At 44.6% G+C, this 21,020-nt stretch overlaps 1 protein-coding gene across 1 annotated transcript; it reads left to right on the top strand.

Moving 5' to 3' along the window:
* The first annotated feature begins 972 nt into the window (after nt 1–972).
* Nucleotides 973–9,402, top strand: nppa (natriuretic peptide A). Its single transcript, XM_085442976.1, has 3 exons — nt 973–1,083; nt 3,049–3,355; nt 9,161–9,402. The coding sequence occupies exons 1-3, from the start codon at nt 973–975 to the stop codon at nt 9,400–9,402; spliced, it is 660 nt and encodes a 219-aa protein (XP_085299102.1).
* The last annotated feature ends 11,618 nt before the right edge of the window (nt 9,403–21,020 follow it).

Here is a 21,020-nt window from a genome sequence, read left to right as displayed (position 1 = left end):
AAAGACCTCAGGCTCTGATTTGTCTGATTAATACTGTGGAGTTACAGTAAAATGAGAACATGGTGTTTGTGTAACTCTTAACTTTGAAACTCACCGAATACACATTAAAACTCAAATATTTATTTTGTAAATATTTCTTTAAATATGTGAAAATTACTTGTTTGTTATAAAACATGTAAATTTATGATTGTTTCTTGAAAGTTGAGTCCATGTAATTCTTGTCTACTTTCTATTAAAGGCCACCTATTATTGAAACATACTCACAGTATATGCTTCTTCTTTTCTATAATACCGCCTGTTCATGCCTGTTCATAATGCAGCCTATAATTTTAGATTATAGGCTGTATTATTCCTACCTTACAAACTCATGGCAGGAAGAAATGCCTTCAGTTATGGTAATAAATCATATTCACGATACTGTTTATATTCCTTTGACTATAACATTGTTTCCTTCCTGTCCTAATCTAAACCATGGAACCACGAGCAGCAGTTTTAACCTACTATGGTACGTTTCATTCTTAGGAGTGTAGACAGTGTTAAGTATTTGCATAGTGAAACTGCATTCTTCCCAATACACAGCTCAGAGATCCAAGATGGCTCCTTAGGTCATGCCACTGCTGACTGGAAAGCATGATGATACACAGACACATATACTGTATACATAGACACATGCACACACACACACACACACACACACACACACACACACACACACACACACACACACACACACACACACACACACACACACACACACACGTCACTTACCACCAAGCGCCACTTAAAGAGACATCTGACCAGCGGCCTTATCATTTAGAGGTGTCAGAATGCACTTGGGGCCGTCTACAAAATGATGGCACTGCCTGTCTGGCGCATGGTAAGTGTATGTAGATGGTTGTGTATGTGAGCCAGTCTGTATATAAAAGCTTGCAGTGCATGCTATAGTATCAGTATTAGCAGAAGAAACATAACATGAGAACTGAGGTTCTGTGGGGTGTATTGGCCCTGCTGTGTCAGCAAACACTGGTTAGCAGCCACATACTGGGGAGGCCCTCATCTGCTAATGACCTGGCTCAGCTCAAGGTAAGAAACCATGTCACACCTGTAATCAACACACCATTTGTGAAAACATTACACTGTGAAGGGTCAGGTACTTTGATATTCAAACAGAGAGAGGGTCAAAGATGAGAAAATAGTTGCATGAATAACATATTTCCTGTTATTACAACATTTAAAAGTCATTCAAAGGCAGTTTCACTGGTATCAGTGTCTTCAATTATACCATGCTTGTAGGAATGCTACAAGCATTTTATAATTGCACAAATGCATCCAGTCCAGTATAACTGATTTATGTTTTACTTGACAAAGTAAAGAGTTTTTTTCAAATATAGTTTAAATCAGACCACGTGTTGACATGCTTTTCTTTGGATTTGTGAGTATTGAGAGGGCATAACAAGATAAAATGTTGACTGTTGTGATGACACCAAGAAGACACAACAACAGATCAGGCGATTACAAACAAAGCAACACAATGTCGAAAAGTAGTTATCATTAGAGTGTGACCTCACATTGATCTGATCTCAAAGATATACCAGCTTTACTTTGTTCTCCTGATTTTCACTTGTAATTTTAACTTCATCAAAACCTTCATCTTCATTCTTCCTTCATCTTATAATTAGCTGAGGTGAACTAGAAATTAGAGCTCTCTGCTTCCAGAATAACAAGCTGTGGTTTAGCTGTGGCTGAAGTAGACAGTTATTAATGAGTTTGCTTTGACTCTGACACAGCACTGACAACACATGAACAAAACCTTCACCTTTATTCCTGATATGCTGTTAATATTTGCATACCTATTAAATTAGGCAATAAAAACATCCATTGTTTTGAAAGTATGCAGCCTTTGGTTCATAGTGTGAACGTCACAATATCTGTGCACTGATGATAACTGTGATATTTAAAATTTAAACATCGTGAATGATGGGTCCCTCTTGTTTGTTGTTGGCTGAGTGGGTGACTCCAGGTGGGCTCTCAGACTCGGGACCCATCTGCTGACTCTAGTCCACGCTTTGCGGTGGAGATGGTGAGTCCCAACCCTGGGACCCCAGGTAGGGTGTAGTAGGGGATTTAGATGATCAGCTGATGAACTGGGTCTTTCCTGGCTACCTTGGTGGCCCCACACAACTCGTCACTGCTGTGTGTTTTTCAATTTGATCTGCACCTGAGGCATTGAGTGTGAGCATTGTTGACCAGCTGTCGGGTGCTCATGTCACAACTGTCAATCTTAAAAGCACTCTATTTTTCATACAGTCATACTCATCCTTTATATCTCAAACACTCACTTGCACCATAAGGTCTGTATTTAAAAGCTTGCAGTGTACACTATAGTATCAGTATTAGCAGAAGAAACATAACATAGGAACTGAGATTCTGTGAGGTGTAATAATCCAGTGTGAGAGTCAGCTGGGTTAACTGTTGCTTCCTGTTTACCTAGCTGAGGCAGCTTTTATTCCTCCTTTTCTGACAGACAGACCCCCACTGTCAATAAATTCCTCACACAAGTTTATAGCTAAACCAACTGATTTGAGATGCTGGAGGTCAGGGTTCAGCAACTTCATCTCATTCTAAAAGTCCACTATTGTCCTTTAAACAAGGGTTGACAAACAATCCTCATCACCTGGGACCTTTCTTTTGGCTCACGCTGGGATGGCCGGCCTCTTGTGGGGTTGGTTACCCATTGGTTCTCTGGGGCCCTTGTCCTTTGGCAGTGGGGGCTCCATGTGGAGCCTCCCTCTTCCTTCACGTGGTTGTCATCGAGATGTGTGGCCTCAGGTCTTCACTATTCTTGGGGGTCCGTGGACAGCCTGGGTCTCATGGTCTAATGGACCTGACTCTGGCTCCCAGGGGGGTGTTGTTGCAGCCTGTCACCCTCATTATGTATACACACCCACACCCACCCACCCACCCATCCACACACACACACACACACACACACACACACACTTGCACGTCCCACCTGATTTATTAGATGCTTTATGATTTCTACAACAGTCTTTGCTGGAACGCTTTGAGGAGACATTGGATGAAGTGGTCCAGAAAGAAGACTTGGAAGCTTATTATGAAGACATGAACCAAGAGCCCAAAAGCAGCCAGGCCAGCCAAGGATGGGACCAAGAGGGGAACCAAGAACCTCTGATATCTGAAAAAGCCCAACCACTAACTGAGGGCAAGACTGTGAATCAGAGGAGCCGCCTCCAGGACCTGCTGATGGCCACCAGGAAACGCACCTCTGGCTGTTTTGGAGCCAGGATCGATCGAATAGGAAATGCCAGTGGCTTGGGATGCAATAGTGGAAGAGGTAGGACTGCAGTCGGAGAAGCAAAACACAAATTTGAATTAAATTTGTTAAATAAATACAGAGCATTAGAACATGTCAACCCTTAAAAATGTGCATGCAGTTGGATTTTGACTAAATGTGCATTCACATATTCTACAAGTTCTTAACTTGACAACGTGACAATTGTGTTGATGTGTTTTCTCACTTGTTATTCTTTCGGGCTGCTGCCTTTCGGGGTTGGCACAGCATTGAGCCTTCATCTGCCTCCATCACACCAACTTCCTCTGCACATGTCCAAACTATCTCAGCTTTGCCTTAAACATTGACCTTCTTCACACTATTCATTGTAAAAATGTTTTGGACAGTCCACTTTTGTTCATACTATAAAGTACGCCAAGTAATAATTTGCAGAACACATTTATGTTGATTGACACTTAGTTTTATTTATTTTTTAAATGAAATATAAATACTTAAAGTTTAAGTAGAAGTTGGAAATAAATGCATTTGAAGGATGATGATGGTACCAGGATTGCAACATGACCAGTTAAATAACAGTACTGTCTTCTTTTTGTGCTTGTGTCATTGTCCTCCTAGGATAGTCCAGCCTTTTCCCGGGGCGCATGACGAATTCTGCTGTTGGAACTGAAATTATATCAGAGAAATATAGAGTTTGGAAAAGTATGGTTTTGTATTAGTTGCATTTCAACTTTGTGTATCTATTTTGCATGTTTCTGTGTCAGACATGAGAAACTGGCTGTTTTTCAAGTAGGTAATTAATTCGATAAGTCCATTGTAGATGAGCAACATAAACACTTTAATGGAAAAGAGTTAAACAACTACTGTAACTGCATGTGGGGGTCTAACAAAAATAAACATATTTTTTACTTACATGAAGGATTCTCTCTATTTTATAGACAGAATAAAAAGTAGAATTTAAATAATATTTGAGATTGCAGTGTGCACATTGAGGAGCGGAGTGACTGATGCTGCTATAAAAGAATACGGCTCTCACAACAACAAAGTGGTAAAGTATGTGAAACATTGTACTGCATATATGACACACTGCAGGAGGACAGTGGTTGTCCACACTGAGGTTTTTAATAAAAAGGGAAATAGTTGTTCCGTGTTACTGTTGGCTTCCATCACCATGACATACTTAAGATTCGAACAAACTTTTTACAATTTTTCTGATAATTTGCTAATTGTGAAATAGGCTGATAGTTACCAATAGAGCTGTCAACAAGGTTAGGTTTCTTTAGTAGAGGAGTTACCTTAGCAAAGCCAAATAAATGACTCAAGGCACCGAACGGAAGCAGTTTGAGGACATCACATTATTTATGTGATTTAAGTGATTGATAAATGTGTTACAATCATCATCAGAAAGTAACAGAGCGTGCTGAGATGGAGGAGAAACAATACAGTTGATAGTATCCAATGATAAATGGAAATTATTCTTATAGCAAGATTACTGACATAAGAGGATCGAGCGAGTAAGAGTGAATGAGCTCTTTGAAGTGTTCACAGTAGACAACCAAACCTCGGGACTTCTGCAGTCATCCTGCTTTTCGATGGAAATATTGAAGGCTGCAAGTCTTATTAATTAACCAGGGTGAGTGGAAATTGACAGAGCAAGGGCCACTTTGTAAGGAGTGACCTGATTGAGAATGGCAAGAAACTGTTTGTTTTAATAAACACTTTCTTGCCTTTCTCAATCATTATGAACCTTAAAAGAGCAGTGAAAGCTCAAACGGATCATCGGGCATAAAAATGTCTTTTTTTAAAGCTTACAGCTGTTCCACTTCCTTTGGCAAAGATGTGAGGAGCACAAATGAACTGGAACTCTAGAATATAGTTTTTAAAAATACCACATTTTATTATCACGCTGCCAGGCCAAAAAGATTAACATTAAGTCCAGATTCTCATTATAGAACAAGTCCTTTAAAATATAAGACTACAAACTGAGTGGCTGTTTATTACAAGTTTTTTTTGGTGGCGTAAGCTACACACAAAATCAGGGTTCCTGCTGTGTTGGGCCCTAGCTTTCCACGCCTTTTAGATGGCAGCCCAGGTGGTAAACACAAGGCAGCATGGACTAGTCCAGCCTCAACCAGTCTCAGGTGAATCTGCCTGGCATCAACCCAACATGAGCGCAGGAGCAGAGCTTCCACAGAAGCAGCACAAGGAAATTAGCTCTTTCCTCCTGTGGGGTATCCCAAGCAAAGACAGGCTGACCATCAAAAGTGGAAGTATACCCGGGGCCATCCTCAAGCTGTGCTGGAAAGAACCCTGTTTGCTTTACGCTGGAAATTATACATAAGAGATTTAAGGGCTAGCAGGCAGATGATGCCAGACAAAAATGTAGTTAAAATATGGGCATAACGTGTAAAATAAACAAGAGGCAGAGGCAGCAGAATCAGCAAAAAAGGATTCAAAGAGTATATATGATAGAGGTAATCTTGTGCATGGTTTCACAGTGAATGGGGTTTGAGATGAGGACAAACAGTAGGTATTTTCCATCTGGAAACATCTGCATGTAACATTATTTCATTTCATTTATTTATTTATTTCACACTTGGTCAACAGTTTCCACAGTTAGTTCTTTCAAACAAACCAACTACACTTTCTGTCAGTAAAGCACTGCAACCACGTGTGAAAAGGAGCAGGCAGAAGAATATATTCTTATTAAACCCTGCCCCCCATCTACAATCCAACTTATATCGCAAGTGGGCACCAAAAGTCAAGGAACAAACTAACATTAACACTTATTTCCTGTCCTAACTCAAACCAAACAACAAATTTACAGTAAGAATATATCACTCCACATAGTAACAAGGAGAAAAGATAAGTAAATAAAATAAATGAAACAAAAAACACCCCAGTTTTATTTATATCATGCCAAATCATTAATCACAAGTACTGAAGTACTCCCACTAGGTTTAAATCTGGGACTCCCCACCATTTGACCTTAGAACTGAAGAAGCTTCTCGGATGAGAGGTCAAACGTCTTCAAGCAACTTAAAGAAGCCCAGACGCTTTTCTTTGCAAGCTCCTTTGACTACAATGACCTGGATGACTGAGAACCTTCACAGACACAAGTACTGAAGATGCTTTAAATTATTATCGTGAATAACTTAGTCTTGTATAGTAGCTTAAAAAAAGGGTTGACTCATCAAAGTCGCCCCCTTTGGCAGATATAACAGCTGAAGACAGTCGTGGCTTCTTTCTACAATAGAAATCGAATATTCTCCCATATCTGTAGCAGAAGTTCCCATAAACGTGGACCTTGTAGGTTGCTTTGCTTTCACTCTTCTGTCCACTTCATCCCAAACCAGCTCGATGGGGTTTAAGTCTGGAGACTGTGCTGGACACTCCGTGTTTTCAAGCTCACCACCTTGTTCTTTGTTCCTGAGGTAGTTCTGGCACAGCTTGGATTTAGGTTTTGGGTCTTTATGTTGCTGTAGGATGAAGCCCTGACCAACCAAGGTCATACCAGAGGGTCCTGCATGGTGCTGCACAATGCTGTGGTTTTGGTTCAGGGTGCCTCTCACTCTGTACAAGTCACCGGCAAACAGCCCCAGACCATCACACTTCCTCCTCCATGTTTGACAGTCGATGCCACACACTGTGGAACCATCCTTCACCTACTCCACCGCAAAGATCCTGTGTGATGATCTCAAGATTTCAAATGTTGATCCATCAGTCCATAATACCTTCTTCCAGTCTTCAGTAGTCCAATGGTGGTATTTCATGTCCCAGCCAAGCCTCTTTGTCTTATTCTGACGTCTGGCATTCTTGCTGCAACTCGTCCTGTCAAACCTGCAGCTCAAAGTCTTCTCTTCACAGCTGAAACTGAGACTTTCTTACTACGACCACTATTAAGCTGCTTGAAGCTGTTGTCCTGTGAGCTGCCCATCACACAGCTGTTAACTCTCAGAAACTTGTCCTCTGATTGAGTCGTGTCTTTGGGTCTGCAGAACTCTTCCTGTCAGTTTGTTTCTGAGCCTTTGGATGGTGAAGGAAACTGGACTCACTGACACCTTGACTTTCTTTGCAGTTTCTCTGTAGGACAGACCGACATTTATACGTGTTATGATGGTCTGTCTCTCTTCCATTGTTAATCACCTTTTTTTCACCATTTGTGTACCATCACACTGCTTTCTGCAGTACAATACTGTTCAAAAATTGCAATAAATAACTGGAAAATCTGGGGTGTTCTAAAACTTTTGACCGGTAGTGTATATAAATAAAAAGGCTAGAGGTTAAAAGCTTTGTGGCTAGAGGTGAGTTTTGAGAAGATTTTTAAAAAGAGTCCAGTGATGGGGCGTTGCGAGAGTTCCAGAGGGTGGGGGCTGCCACACTAAAGGCTCTGTTCCCAAAGGTTTGGAGGTTGTTGTGAGGGACAGAAAGTAAACCCCTGGCTGAGTACTGCAGTATCTGAGACTGTGTGTATGGGTGCAGCAGTGTCAGACAGGTACTGAGGGCCCAGAGCATCAAGGGATTTGTAAGTGAGAAGAAGGATCTTGTAAGTAATGTGTGACTAGTCTGGGAGTCAACTGAGAGTCGGTTGAAGTGACATGTTCCAGAGATAAGTGCATGTTAAAATCATAGCAGCTGAGTTCTGGACATACTGGAGCCTGTCCAGGTCTTTGCTGGAAATCCTGAACAGCCGTAATCCAGCCAGATGGTGAGAAAGACTTGGATAAGCGTTTCTGCTACAGAGGATAGCCAAAATCGAAAGGTAGGACTGGAACTTGAAGAGTACAGTACCAGTGAGGCAAGGATAGAGGAATAGTGTGAGACACCCTTACCTCTCCAGTTTATGAGTTATCTGCTTTAAGGTATGCATTTCACAGTTATACCAGGAATTCAAGTACTTCTGATTTTAGTTTAGTTTTTTTATTTTAATAATAATTTGACCTGAAATGAGAACTAAACTGGATAAAAAGTTTGAAAAATCAAATGAAAACTCTAAAACTGTTTTTTCAGTTTTTCAGTTCAGGGGAACAATGCAAAGAGTTAGATGGTAAATGGGCAGATTCTATTTTTTAGCACTTTTCTGCTCTCCCAGAGCACTCGAAGTGCCACATTCACCCATTCACACAAACAGTTCTTTCTGTGCTTTTCAGTGCTTCCTAGCCAACATCCACATTCTGATGGATCCACGGAGAGCAACATGGGGTTAGTATCTTGCCAAACGATATTTGTCATTCAGACTGGGGAAGCCAGGGATCGAACCACTAACCTTCCGATTAGTAGATGAGCTGCATTTGAACTAACATAGTTATCCTGCTGTAACCAGCTTTCTGTAAGGCAGAATAAATCAATATGTTGATCAATTATTACTTGCTATACTAATAATTATTAAGTGCTAACAGGCAATTATAAGAGAGAGGAATGTTAGCCACTTCATCCAAAGTGAGATGGATGCCACATCTTCTAACAAGTCCAGGTTTTCCTCATTTTGACAAAGCCACACACCGAATCAGCATTACACAACGTCACATTTCTCCAAACAGAATCACCAACAGCCAGAGTAGGGAAAAGCTATTTGAAACATGAATCATGGGCTTCTGTTTAGGATTATGCCTTCTCCTCACCATTACTAAGCTAGCCTGTTTTCCTGGCTGCTTGGGAAAATCTGCTAACGTAAAGGTAACAGTGCCTTACAGGTCAACTAGGCTGCAGACAGCAATAAAGGATGTCTATTCATTGCTTATAATTACTTTGTCACCTAAGAGTCACTGCATGAGGATTTTCACTGTTAAAAGTACATCCCAAATAGATGAGCTCATGAGCTCTTTATGCTTCTTGTTTCTTATATTACAGAATATAATCTGAAATGGGACACAAACAATGTTACTGTCACGGTCGGACGGTCCTCCCCGGGCAACCTGGGTTTTGTTATTTTGGTTTTCTCCTGTTTCTCCTCTCTCCCAACCGTGGCGTTTGTTTACGGAAGCTCGCGCTTCCGGGGAGGGTGTGGCCCGGACAGAGGCTCCTCCGCGCGGCTGTGGACTCACCTGCACTTGATCGCCCTGCCCGCTGCTTCTAATCAGCCTCCCTCTTAGACCTGTGGCATTTAAGGAAGATGTGTGGCGACAGTTGACATCGGATTATTACTCCAAGCCAGAAATTGGCAAGGAGAAGAGAATCCGGGGTACTCTTTCTCCTGCATCTGTGACAGTTTGTGTGAGTGTGTGCATGTTTGCATAAATGTTGCACAGACCATGGCAAAGAAAAGCAAGAAAATTTAGTGATGAAGTGATGAAGCTGGCTTATATCAGCAATATATTATAAAGTGAAATTAAATCTTCAGCCTTGAAGCAGAGAAAACCTCTTGGCAGACAAAAATCTGTGCATTCACTCAGCAGAAAACTTGATGAAGGAAATGTAATTTCCTGTCAGTCATGTCATCTGGGTAAATTTGCTGAAACCAAGGAGTTGGGAGGTGGCACATGTCTTAAGGGACACATCTCTTCTCCAAAGAGCATTTTTCCAGAAATGCTCTTGGTGAAACAACGGTGCTCAGTATGACTAAATGACAGATCCATTTAATGCAGCTGCACCTGCTGATTTTACTTCTCCTGAAAAACACCAGTTCATCGATATGACATCTGATTCCATCCTGCGGCTGAGGTTTGCAGCACAAACACTGAGTAAATTCTGGCTTGGTGTAATTAGGAGAGGATGGACAGCTGTTGGCATTCGACTTCCCTTTGCCACATCTTTCATCTGTTTTCTGCTGTTGCCTCAGTGAAAACAAAGTGCAGATTTTGAATAAATGATTTTGGTTAGGATTAGGCCTTCAACACCTCGAGAAGGTGTGCAGTGAAAAACAGGCTCAGTGCAGCTACCAATGGTGATGTGGACGGCGAATCAGCTTCGGATGTGGAGAGTACTACGGCGTATCAGATGCTGCTGTGCACATTGGCATATTTCCCTGTTGCTTGTCTTGTGTTTCATGGTGTTACAATGTGAAGATACATGTGCTTTTTTGTGCTGAGGAGTTTTTGTTTTCTGTTCTCATACTGATTCCCTATTGGGGACCAGTATGAGCAGAGTTTCTTTTTTTCTCCTCGACTGCCCTTTTGTGTTATACATTTCATTGTTTCTTTAAAATGCCACCTTGTCTGACCTGTCTCCCCAATATGATGTTTGTGTATTTTATGTACAGTCAGAAAGGCTGAAATTTTGATGCAGGCAAATGCAAGTGACAAAAAAAGGCATTCATTCATTCAAGTATCGAACTGTCCCTTGTCAATGACATGTTTTGTCATGGTCCTGGGTCATTTTGACCCAGTGTTCTTAGTTTTCCTGTGGTTTTGTATTTTGTTCCTTATGTTCATTGGATTGTTTGGTTTGGTATTTGGATTCCCCCTGTGTTCATGCTTTTATTGTGGTGTTTGTTCTGGTACCGTGTTCCCGTCCTTTGGGTTCTGTGTTCTCCTCATCCCCTCGTGTATTCATCCTTGTTCTCTGCCTCTCTCTCTGTGCTCTTCTCTGTGTACTGTGTTGTGTTTAAGGTCCACATCTTGGTGTCATTATTTTCAGTTTCGTGTCCTCCCCGCTCGGTCATGAGTAATTGTCCTCAGCTGTGTTCCCCGTGTGTTCCCACTTCCCTCATTTCCTTCTGTGTATTTATGTCAGAGTATCCCTTTGTTCCGTGTTGCGTCGTCCCTCTAGGTTGTGTGCGTTCCCCCGTGTCTTCCCAGCGCCTCAGCTTTAGTTTCTCCCAGTATAGTTTTAACCGAACATTACCTGGTTTATAGAGACAGGGGTTGTGGACCTAAGGTATGAGGGTTTTTTAAGTACTTTATACTCTTGCTTATTATTAGGTTTTATGATTGGTTTTAATTCTTCATTCATTGATAATAGACAGAGGGTTTATTTCTGTTCAGATTTCATTCTTTACTTTTTATTTTACCTTGATTTCTTACAGATGTCCTGGTCGGGAGTTTAACCCACAACTCCTGTTATAAAATGGCATGTAGTCTTACCACTACACTATCCAGCTGCTAAATGAAGCCATACTGGCTTGACGTCGCATGGATTAACAAAGCCTGCGCCAGGTGTTGAGTAACCAGGATCCATGATGAGAACTGGGCTACATGAATAGGATGAAGAACCTAAGGAATCTTTGATGCCCAGCAACCAGATTGACAGCAACACAACTAGTAGCTCAGTGTTCCAACTTTTAGAAGAAAGAACTGCTCTCATGGCTAGAGATTGATGAGGTACAACACAAATGCTATGGCAAGGGGGAGCCAGGATGACAGGTCAGGGGGGAGATATCATCACATTGGATACTAAACAGCAGGTGCAATAGAATAAGGATAGTTGAGTGCGAGAGGAGCTGGCCTAAAAGATAGAATCATGGCGAAGCTTCAAACCCGGATCCTCCATAGCCAGTTACCAAGACTACGTGAAATACCCTCAGAAGATCTACTAGATGATGTGAATGCAGCACTATGGACGATACCTACCACCACTATTAAAGAGACTAACCAGCTGATCTACACCATGGCAGCAGTGATCAGTGAAATGCTTAGCTACAAGTTGAACAGCCACAAATGGTAAATGGTAAATGGCCTGTATTTATATAGCACTTTACTAGTCCCTAAGGACCCCAAAGCGCTTTACATATCCAGTCATCCACCCATTCACACACACATTCACACAAGAAGCAGTACCCTCCATGGAGAAGGAGACTAGAGGCCAAGATCAAGGTAGCACGGAGGAAAGTGAGCCAACTATTGGAGCTGCAGAAAGGTGGAATGAAGAGGATGCCTAAGAAGTACAGCAAGCTGTCCATACCTGAGGCCTTGGAAACTGCCAAGCAAAGACTCACAGCCTTGGCCAGCCGCTTCAAGAGATACACCAGAGAGATAGAAGGCAGGACAATAAACCAGCTATTTCCACAGAACCAGCCAAGATGTACTCTCAGTGGCAGGAGAACAACATGAGAACACCCACCAACAAGGCTGAAGACCAAGCAATACTGAAAGAGCAACACATAACAGCAACACATAACAGCAATGCTCAGTGGCTAGTGGATCTAAGAGCAGACCACAGCAACCTCCTTGAACAGGGTCCAGTAACCATCACAGTGGCAGACCTACAAGAAAGGGTCTCCGGTATGAAGAATTGGACAGCAACAGACTCTAGCAGTCAGCCGAGACTACAAGACCAGACTGACCAACCTGTGCACTGCCTGGATTGAATACAAGAAGGCCTATGACTCAATGCCCCACACCTGGAACCTAGAATGCCTATAACTATACAGGATCAACAGGACACTAAGAGCCTTCATCAGGAACTCAATTGGATTGTGGTGGACAACAACGTAGGTCAACTTCAAGCCCATAAATGGTAAATGATAAATGGACTGTATTTGTATAGTGCTTTACTTAGTCCCTAATGCCCCCAGAGCGCTTTACACTACATTCAGTCATTCACCCGTTCACACACACACACAGCTACAGCTGCCCTGGGGCGCACTGACAGAGGCGAGGCTGCCGGACACTGGCGCCAACGAGCCCTCTGACCACCACCAGTAGGCAATGGGTAAAGTGTCTTGCCCAAGGACACAACGACTGAGACTGTCCGAACCGGGGCTCAAACCTTGCTGTTCTGTACAGGCCTGAACCCCCTCAGTCAGATCATTGACAAGACTGGCTACAGATACCGACTACAGAATGGAGCAGTTGTCAGCCACCTCCTGTACCAAGAGTGAACGAGGCATCGATTCACTGATTCACACCACCAGGGTCTAAAGTAATGATATCGGAATGATGTTCGGTCTGGAGAAGTGTAATTGGATGATAACAAAGAGAGGTAAGGTAGTCAGAATTTAGGGGATTGAACTACCAGAAGGTAACATTGCAGACATAGAGGACAGCTACAAGTACCTGGGAATCCCACAGGCAAATGGAAACCACGAAGAGGCCGCTAGAAAACCTGCAACCACCAAGTACCTGCAGAGGGTCAGGCAAGTCCTGAGGAGTCAGCTAAATGGTAAGGACAAGATCTGGGCTATCAACACGTACGCCCTGTCCGTGATCAGGTACCCTGCTGGGATAATAAGCGGGCCAAAGGAGGAGATAGAAGCCACTGACACCAAGACAAGGAAGCTCCTGACCATGCATGGAGGGTTTCACCCCAAGTCCAGTACCCTGAGTGTCATGATCCTGGGTCTGTTGACCCAGCATTTTGTGTTTAGTTTATGTAGCCTTCAGGTTTCCTAAGTTCATCGTTTTCATGCCTAGGTGTTTCTAGTTATTTTCCCCTCGTGTTTCCACCATGTTAAGTCTCCCCTGCTTTTCATGTATTTTATGTCTGTGGCTTATGTTGTCAAGTTCAGGTTGTCATGTCTATATCTCACTGTTTCCTGTTTTATTGTGAAGAGGTCTGGCGTTTCTGTATTCATCGTGTTCAGTTTTACTCTCCCACTGTGACGTCATTATGTTCATGTGTGCCAGCTGTTTCCCCAGGTGTTGCCACTTCCCTCATTATCCTCCTGTGTCCATTTAGTCTGTGTGTTCTCATTCATTCTTTGTCAGGTCGTCCGTTGTACTGGTCCGTTGTACTGGTCCGTTGTATTCGTCTGTTGTACTGCTCATCCATGTCTCGGCTCCAGGTATCCCTGTCAGTTCGTTATGTTTAGAGTTTTGTATGTTTTTTCGTTTTAGTTCACCCAGTTTAGGTCATTGTTTAGTTTTCATCGATTCCCTATTATTTTGTACCCTCGTTTCTTGCCTTAATAAACGGCTTGTTTTGTTATTCATACCTCATTTCGGTCTGCGCTTGAGTCCTTCCCTGCAACATACGGTCTGCTCTAGCCAGACCGTGACAGTACGACCTGACCACTATGGACTCAGCAGACCACGAGCTTTACGAGCGTCGGGAGGCAGCCTTCGCCCAGCTGGAGGAGGAGCTCCGCTGGAAGCCGTGGCGCGCCCCCGACTATGAGCGGATTTTCCACGGGACTCGGCTGGCTCTCGGAGGTCCCAAGAGCTGCCATAAGTCCCCGCCTGTTTCCAAGCCTCGTCCGCTTCAAGTGGGAGTTTTTCGCGTGGCTACAGGCGCTCGCGCTCCAGCCTCGTTGTCGCCGTGTTGTGCACCGGGGGCTCAGTCGCTCGCTCCACCGGCTTCCTCCGCTCGAAGGAAGCGGCGCGCCCGTCGCCATAAACTGGACAATGCCGAGCTCACGGTGGTGAGTAACGATGACTATTACCCTCACGTCCCGTCTGATGCTAACAACAATCGGCTCACTTCCGATCCATGGGGTATTTCCCTTATGGATGACGATGTGGACTGGGAGGATCCATTTTGTTTTACTCCCTCTACACAGGGAGGGATGAAGGACAATTCCCGCTCGCCTAAGCCTGCACATACGGTTAAGGGAAAGACTGTTAATCACGCTACCAGGACAAACACACTCGGTTCCGCTTCCGTCTGTTCAGGTTCTGTCAGGTCCGTTTCAGTTATCCCCGAGTCAACCCGCTTTGCCACCACTAACCCACGGATTTCGAAAGCTGTTAAACCTAGGACTGCAAACGCTAAGACTGCTAAGCATGAAGTGGACGGCGGGTTCATTTTTGATAGATCCGTTTTTGTCGACCCCGTATATATTGACCCTGAGCCTGCCGTTTCTGCGACTGTTTTTTCTGAGCCTACTCCCGTTCCTGCTCGTGTTTCTCCTTCCGGGGCAACTCGGGCCCAGCGTACCTCTGCACCCGTGTCTGTTCCTCGGGTGGGGGAGACTGAGGCCCGGTTGGCTCCCGCTCTGGTTTCCAGGCCGGCTGAGGCTCTGACCCTTTCTGCACCTGTACCTGCTCCTCGGGTGGGAAGGGCAGTTGCCCAGCCGTTGCCGGTACCTGTTCCGGTCCCCAGGGTGAGGGCAGCCAGGATACAGCCCGTCTCCGCACCCGTACCTACTCCTCGGGTGGGAGTGGCTAGTGTCCGGCATGCTCCTGCACCCGTTCCTGTCTCTACTGAGGGCTCAGGAGAATTCGGTCTGCAATCCACACCGCCATCGCTACTGCATGCCTTTCAGTCATTAGCTCAGTCGTTAGCTCTGTTAGCAGCCCGGTCCGTAGCTTACATTCCTGTGCTTCCGTTAGCCCAGCCCTTAACCCACTGTGCAGCTCAGTCATTTGCTCCATCACCTGCTCAGCCTTCTGTCCAGCCGGTGGTCTCTACACCTGCTGGTCATGCCTCGACAGCTGGAGGGCCCGAGGAGCCCGTCCAGCCTCATGCCACGTCAGCTGGAGGGCCCGAGGAGCCCGTCCAGCCTCATGTCTCATCAGCTGGAGGGCCCGAGGAGCCCGTCCAGCCTCATGCCACGTCAGCTGGAGGGCCCGAGGAGCCCGTCCAGCCTCATGCCACGTCAGCTGGAGGGCCCGAGGAGCCCGTCCAGCCTCATGCCACGTCAGCTGGGGGTTCAGGAGAACCACACCAGCCTCCTGTCTCCGCTGGAGGGTCCGAGGGGCCCGTTCAGCCGCCTGTCTCCGCTGGAGGGTCCGAGGGGCCCGTTCAGCCTCCCGTCTCCGCTGGAGGGTCCGAGGGGCCTGTTCAGCCTCCCGTCTCCGCTGGAGGGTCCGAGGGGTCCGTTCAGCCTCCCGTCTCCGCTGGAGGGTCCGAGGGGTCCGTTCAGCCTCCCGCCGCGTCAGCTGGAGGGCCCGAGGAGCCTGTCCAGCCGCCACCTGCGGCCGCCTCGTCCTCGCCTGGTCCAGCTTCAGCCTGTGCTTCGCCTGGTCCGGCTTCATCAGAGTCTTCATCCTCGTCTGGTCCAGCTTCATCAGAGTCTTCTTCCTCGCCTGGTCCAGCTTCATCAGAGTCTTCGTCCTCGCCTGGTCCAGCTTCAGCCTGTGCTTCGCCTGGTCCAGCTTCATCAGAGTCTTCTTCCTCGCCTGGTCCAGCTTCATCAGAGTCTTCTTCCTCGCCTGGTCCAGCTTCATCAGAGTCTTCATCCTCGCCTGGTCCAGCTTCAGCCTGTGCTTCGCCTGGTTCAGCTTCAGCCTGTGCTTCGCCTGGTCCGGCTTCATCCGAGTCTTCGTCCTCGCCTGGTCCGGCTTCATCCGAGTCTTCGTCCTCGTCTGGTCCGGCCTCTGCTTCTGCTACGCCTGGTCCGGCCTCTGCTTCTGCTACGCCTGGTCCTGCGGCTGTTGTGCCGCCGCCCAAGCCTCGTTCTGCACCTCGATATCGCCGGCCATTTTCGGGGCCACCAGCTGGACGTCATCGCCGTCGGGGTCGGCCCCCTGAACTGCTCCGTGGTCTCCTTCGTCGCCGCCGCTGCCTTCCGCATGGTCGGCCCCCGGATCGCCGTCGCCTGTGTCGCCGCCGTTGCCGCCCGCACGGCCGGTCCCCGGAACTATTTGACTGTGTTCTCCTGTGCCGTCTGCCGCCGGGCCGGCCCCCTGCTCGAGTCAACTATGGACTTCTGGACCGTCACCCTCCGGGTCAGCCCCTGAGGAGTTGCGAACTGTTTCCTGTGCTCTTGTTGGACGTTTTGTTTTGTGGCCTTGTTTCTGGCCCCCCGTCCTGGGCCCCCGCCGCCCGCCCTTGGTGGGTTGCCTTGGTTTTTGGGGTTTTGGGCGTCTGGAATCCGCCCTTGAAGGGGGGGCTCTGTCATGATCCTGGGTCTGCTGACCCAGCGTTTTGTGTTTAGTTTATGTAGCCTTCAGGTTTCCTAAGTTCATTGTTTTCATGCCTAGGTGTTTCTAGTTATTTTCCCCTCGTGTTTCCACCATGTTAAGTCTCCCCTGCTTTTCATGTATTTCATGTCTGTGGCTTATGTTGTCAAGTTCAGGTTGTCATGTCTATATCTCACTGTTTCCTGTTTTATTGTGAAGAGGTCTGGCGTTTCTGTGTTCATCGTGTTCAGTTTTACTCTCCCACTGTGACGTCATTATGTTCATGTGTGCCAGCTGTTTCCCCAGGTGTTGCCACTTCCCTCATTATCCTCCTGTGTCCATTTAGTCTGTGTGTTCTCATTCATTCTTTGTCAGGTCGTCCGTTGTACTGGTCCGTTGTATTCGTCTGTTGTACTGCTCATCCATGTCTCGGCTCCAGGTATCCCTGTCAGTTCGTTATGTTTAGAGTTTTGTATGTTTCGTTTTAGTTCACCCAGTTTAGGTCATTGTTTAGTTTTCATCGATTCCCTATTATTTTGTACCCTCGTTTCTTGCCTTAATAAACGGCTTGTTTTGTTATCCATACCTCATTTCGGTCTGCGCTTGAGTCCTTCCCTGCAACATATGGTCTGCCCTAGCCAGACCGTGACACTGAGGCTGTACGCCAAATAGAAGAACTGGAGAGCGTCAGTACCACAGTCCAGGATGAGGCAGCGAACATCCATGAATACATCAGCAAGATGGCCCCAACCGACCGCGTGCTCAGTGAATACCTCAGGCAGCAGAAACCCAAGAAAGAAAGATGGTATACAGAAACATCTGTGCCGAGTATGTCCTGGAAGTCCCAAGGTCAAAATGGGAGATGCCCCCTAGGGTGGTGGAGAATGACTGAGCTAAGATCCTGTGGGACTTCCAGATACAGACAGACAAAATGTTGGTGACTAACCAACCAGACATAGTGGTGGACAAGCAGAAGAACATGGCTGTAGTGATAGATGTAGCGGTTCCCAATGACAGCAACATCAGGAAGAAAGAACTCAAGAAAGTGGAGAAGTACCGAGGGCTCAGAGAAGAATTGGAGATGATGTGGAAGGTGAAGGTAGCCATGGTCCCAGTGGTAATCAGAGCACTAGGTGCAATGACTCCCAAGTTAGGCGAGTGGCTCCAGCAGATCCCAGGAACAACATCAGAGATCTTGACTGTTCGCATTTTTCTGTTCAGGTGTGGCATCAAAGTCACCCTCTACAATTTAAACAACAGAAAATGGTTATTTCTTGAAATTCTTATTCACTGCTTCCAGGGTTTTAATAGTTTTGCAATTTTCATTAGTTTTTATTTTTATTTAGTTTTGACTTCAGATTTTCAATTTTATATCAGTTTTAATTAGTATTTACCAATTGTTTGCTAGTTTAGTTTTTATTTTTTGAAAATCCTTAGTTTCAGTTTAGTTTTGATTAGTTTCAGTTATAGTTTTAGTTGTGTTTGCAATAATTAAGTCTAACAAAATCCCAGTTTCATCATATCAGTCATTCTCTTCTGCTTATCCTTGGGTATGTTGCTATTCCAGCTACCATACCCTGCACCCTGCACAGGTCGCCTGTCTGTCGCAGGGCTAACACGCAGAGGCAGACAACTCACATTCCCACCTATGGGTTCTTTAAATAAATAAATAAATAAAAACTTTGAAGGCAATTGACTCACACAGTTATGTAGATATCCCAGTCCTGTTGTCTCGGGATGCATCACGCTGCCTTGCCTGAGGTTAGCTTCTGTTTTCTGGGGATGAGGGTTGAGTGTGCTCCCTTACCTTCTCAAGGTAACCTTCTTGTGTGAGCTTTTCAAGTGCACTTTAAGGTTTGTGGGATTTTTTCCCCCTTTAGAAATGTCCCTCATAATTTGTCTCTTTCCACTACAAGACACTTGCTTTATCCAAAACACAGACATATTCAAAGTAATCCCAAATTGGACTTTGGCGCTTTCTCCCGACTTTTCCTGACATGATTCTGCGCGTGGACGGAGCAGCAACATAGACGACTCGACTAAAATATTTGCCACCTGCTGGCATAATTAGACAGCAAGAAAAAAATCTGTAAACTAAACTTCATTTTCACCCTTGACTATTGTATGACACACACAAATCAATGAAAACTAAACACATTTTTGCTATAAATTCAGTTAATTTTAGTTAGTTTTGTGAACACTCATTACAGTTTTAGTTAGTTTTCCTTTTTTTGTTTTTATTTTTATTTCCGTTAACGAAAATATTTTTTCACTTCTAGTTTTCGTTATTTCATTAGTTTTCGTTAATGATAATAACCTTGACTGCTTGAGTCTTACACAGGACTGGTAATCTGGCATACCGAGTATTTGCCCAGTGGGTCGATGGGCCAATATAATTTTTTTTTGTCAGTATAATTATACAGGCTTATGGACTGGCTTGAAGGGCAGCTGCACACCAGCGCAACAAGCACTGACAACAGCCCATTCTTTAATTTGTATAACTAACACTGGACCGCTTAGTCAAATCTCCTTCCCCAATCTTCCCAATGCACCTTGTAAAACAGAGTTTGGAGTAGAAGTGGTTGATAAAGATGTACCAACAAAATGTTGGAGCTGAAAAGCTAAGACACAAAATGAAAAAGAAACTAGAAATGATATAATGTGATTGATGAAATGGATTCATGAACATAAACTAATTACATATATCACTTCTAAGTTCCTGTGAAATAAAAATAGATCATTGAGAGAGAGAGGTGATTCATGCAGGAAATAATAGCTGTGATTCATCCATTAACTACTGCTGTCTAAATGTACCTGACAGGCAGCATGGAGAAGACGTCACTGCTGATTATAACAAAAGGACGACCATACTGTTGTGTCCAGTTAGATTATGAAGATCATGGAGATCAATTGGTAATACGCCAGTGAATCATTTCACCTGAACCTGAAAAGAATTATTGTTATGCTCAATAGACACATGGTGTCCTCACGATGTTAACCACCACATAGCCCGTCATTGTGTCCACTTTTTTCTCTGTGCTGGCTTCAGTGTTGCACACGTGATCAAAAGGGGAAAAGGTCTGTGTGTATGTGTTTGTGTGTGTGTGTGCCAGAATATACAAATATGCAAGATTTCAGTTTGCTGGCTCTTTCACCTAAATTCTAGAACATGCACTTCAACAGCAGCAGCAAGTCTGGCAGCTCTGAGTTTTACTCAAACTTTAGTTTTAGCGATGGATACGTTTCTGTGGAGAAGAGTTTGCTCAAGAGCTCTGGGTACTTTTCTCATTGAAACAGAGCAAATCTGGAAGACACCATCCTACTCCAGCTGAGATAAAGAGGTGTTTTCATGGTGGCTGTGCTGCTGCAATGGTGAGGGCTTGGGAGTGGAAATATAAATCCCTCTATGGCAACAGTCATCATGGAAAATGTCTCCAGCCCAACAAAAGCACTGTTGAAACCACTGTTTAAAGAAAGAGAACAAAACCCAGGAGTTGCCAATAAACTAAAGCACCAGTCAAAAAGCACTAAATCACTAAAACACACCAAAAAAGTTAGTAACAACAGAAACATGGGTGCAGGCAGACTGAAAAACTAGTGAGAAAAGCTGACTCTGGAATTGGAGCCAGACTGGACATACTGGGAGAGAAAAAGGAAAAGGGAAAACAATGCAGGAGTAAGTTTCACTACAAAGCAAACTGCATGAATTAGGCCTGTAAAGTCCAAGGTGACGTTATATCATGGCACAGTGTGGCTGTTTAATATATCCCAAAAATGATTCTTTGTACAACAGCAGCCTTGAAAACACTTTATCACAGAGCGCCCTCCTGTGGAACTTTTTGTGTTTTTGTTTTCATTACAACACCTGACTGTAAAAACTGGAAACTCAGACATATGATTCAATACCTTTATGAATTTTATCAAATTTAAAGTTGTTATTGAGTTTTCATATTTCAGATTTACATGGTTAGACAAGCATCCGGAAACCTGAATTTTCTTGTTTACCTAATTACAATATTCCTGTGAGGTTCATAAAACTCTAGTTTCACTGG

Source organism: Copadichromis virginalis, linkage group LG20 (genome assembly GCF_057382275.1).
Source record: "Copadichromis virginalis isolate Kocher_CV1m ecotype Utaka linkage group LG20, C_Virginalis_male_GT1.1, whole genome shotgun sequence".
NCBI lineage: Eukaryota > Metazoa > Chordata > Actinopteri > Cichliformes > Cichlidae > Copadichromis > Copadichromis virginalis.
The sequence above is the reverse complement of the archived record's forward strand: the minus strand, read 5'-3'. Positions and strand labels throughout refer to the sequence as shown.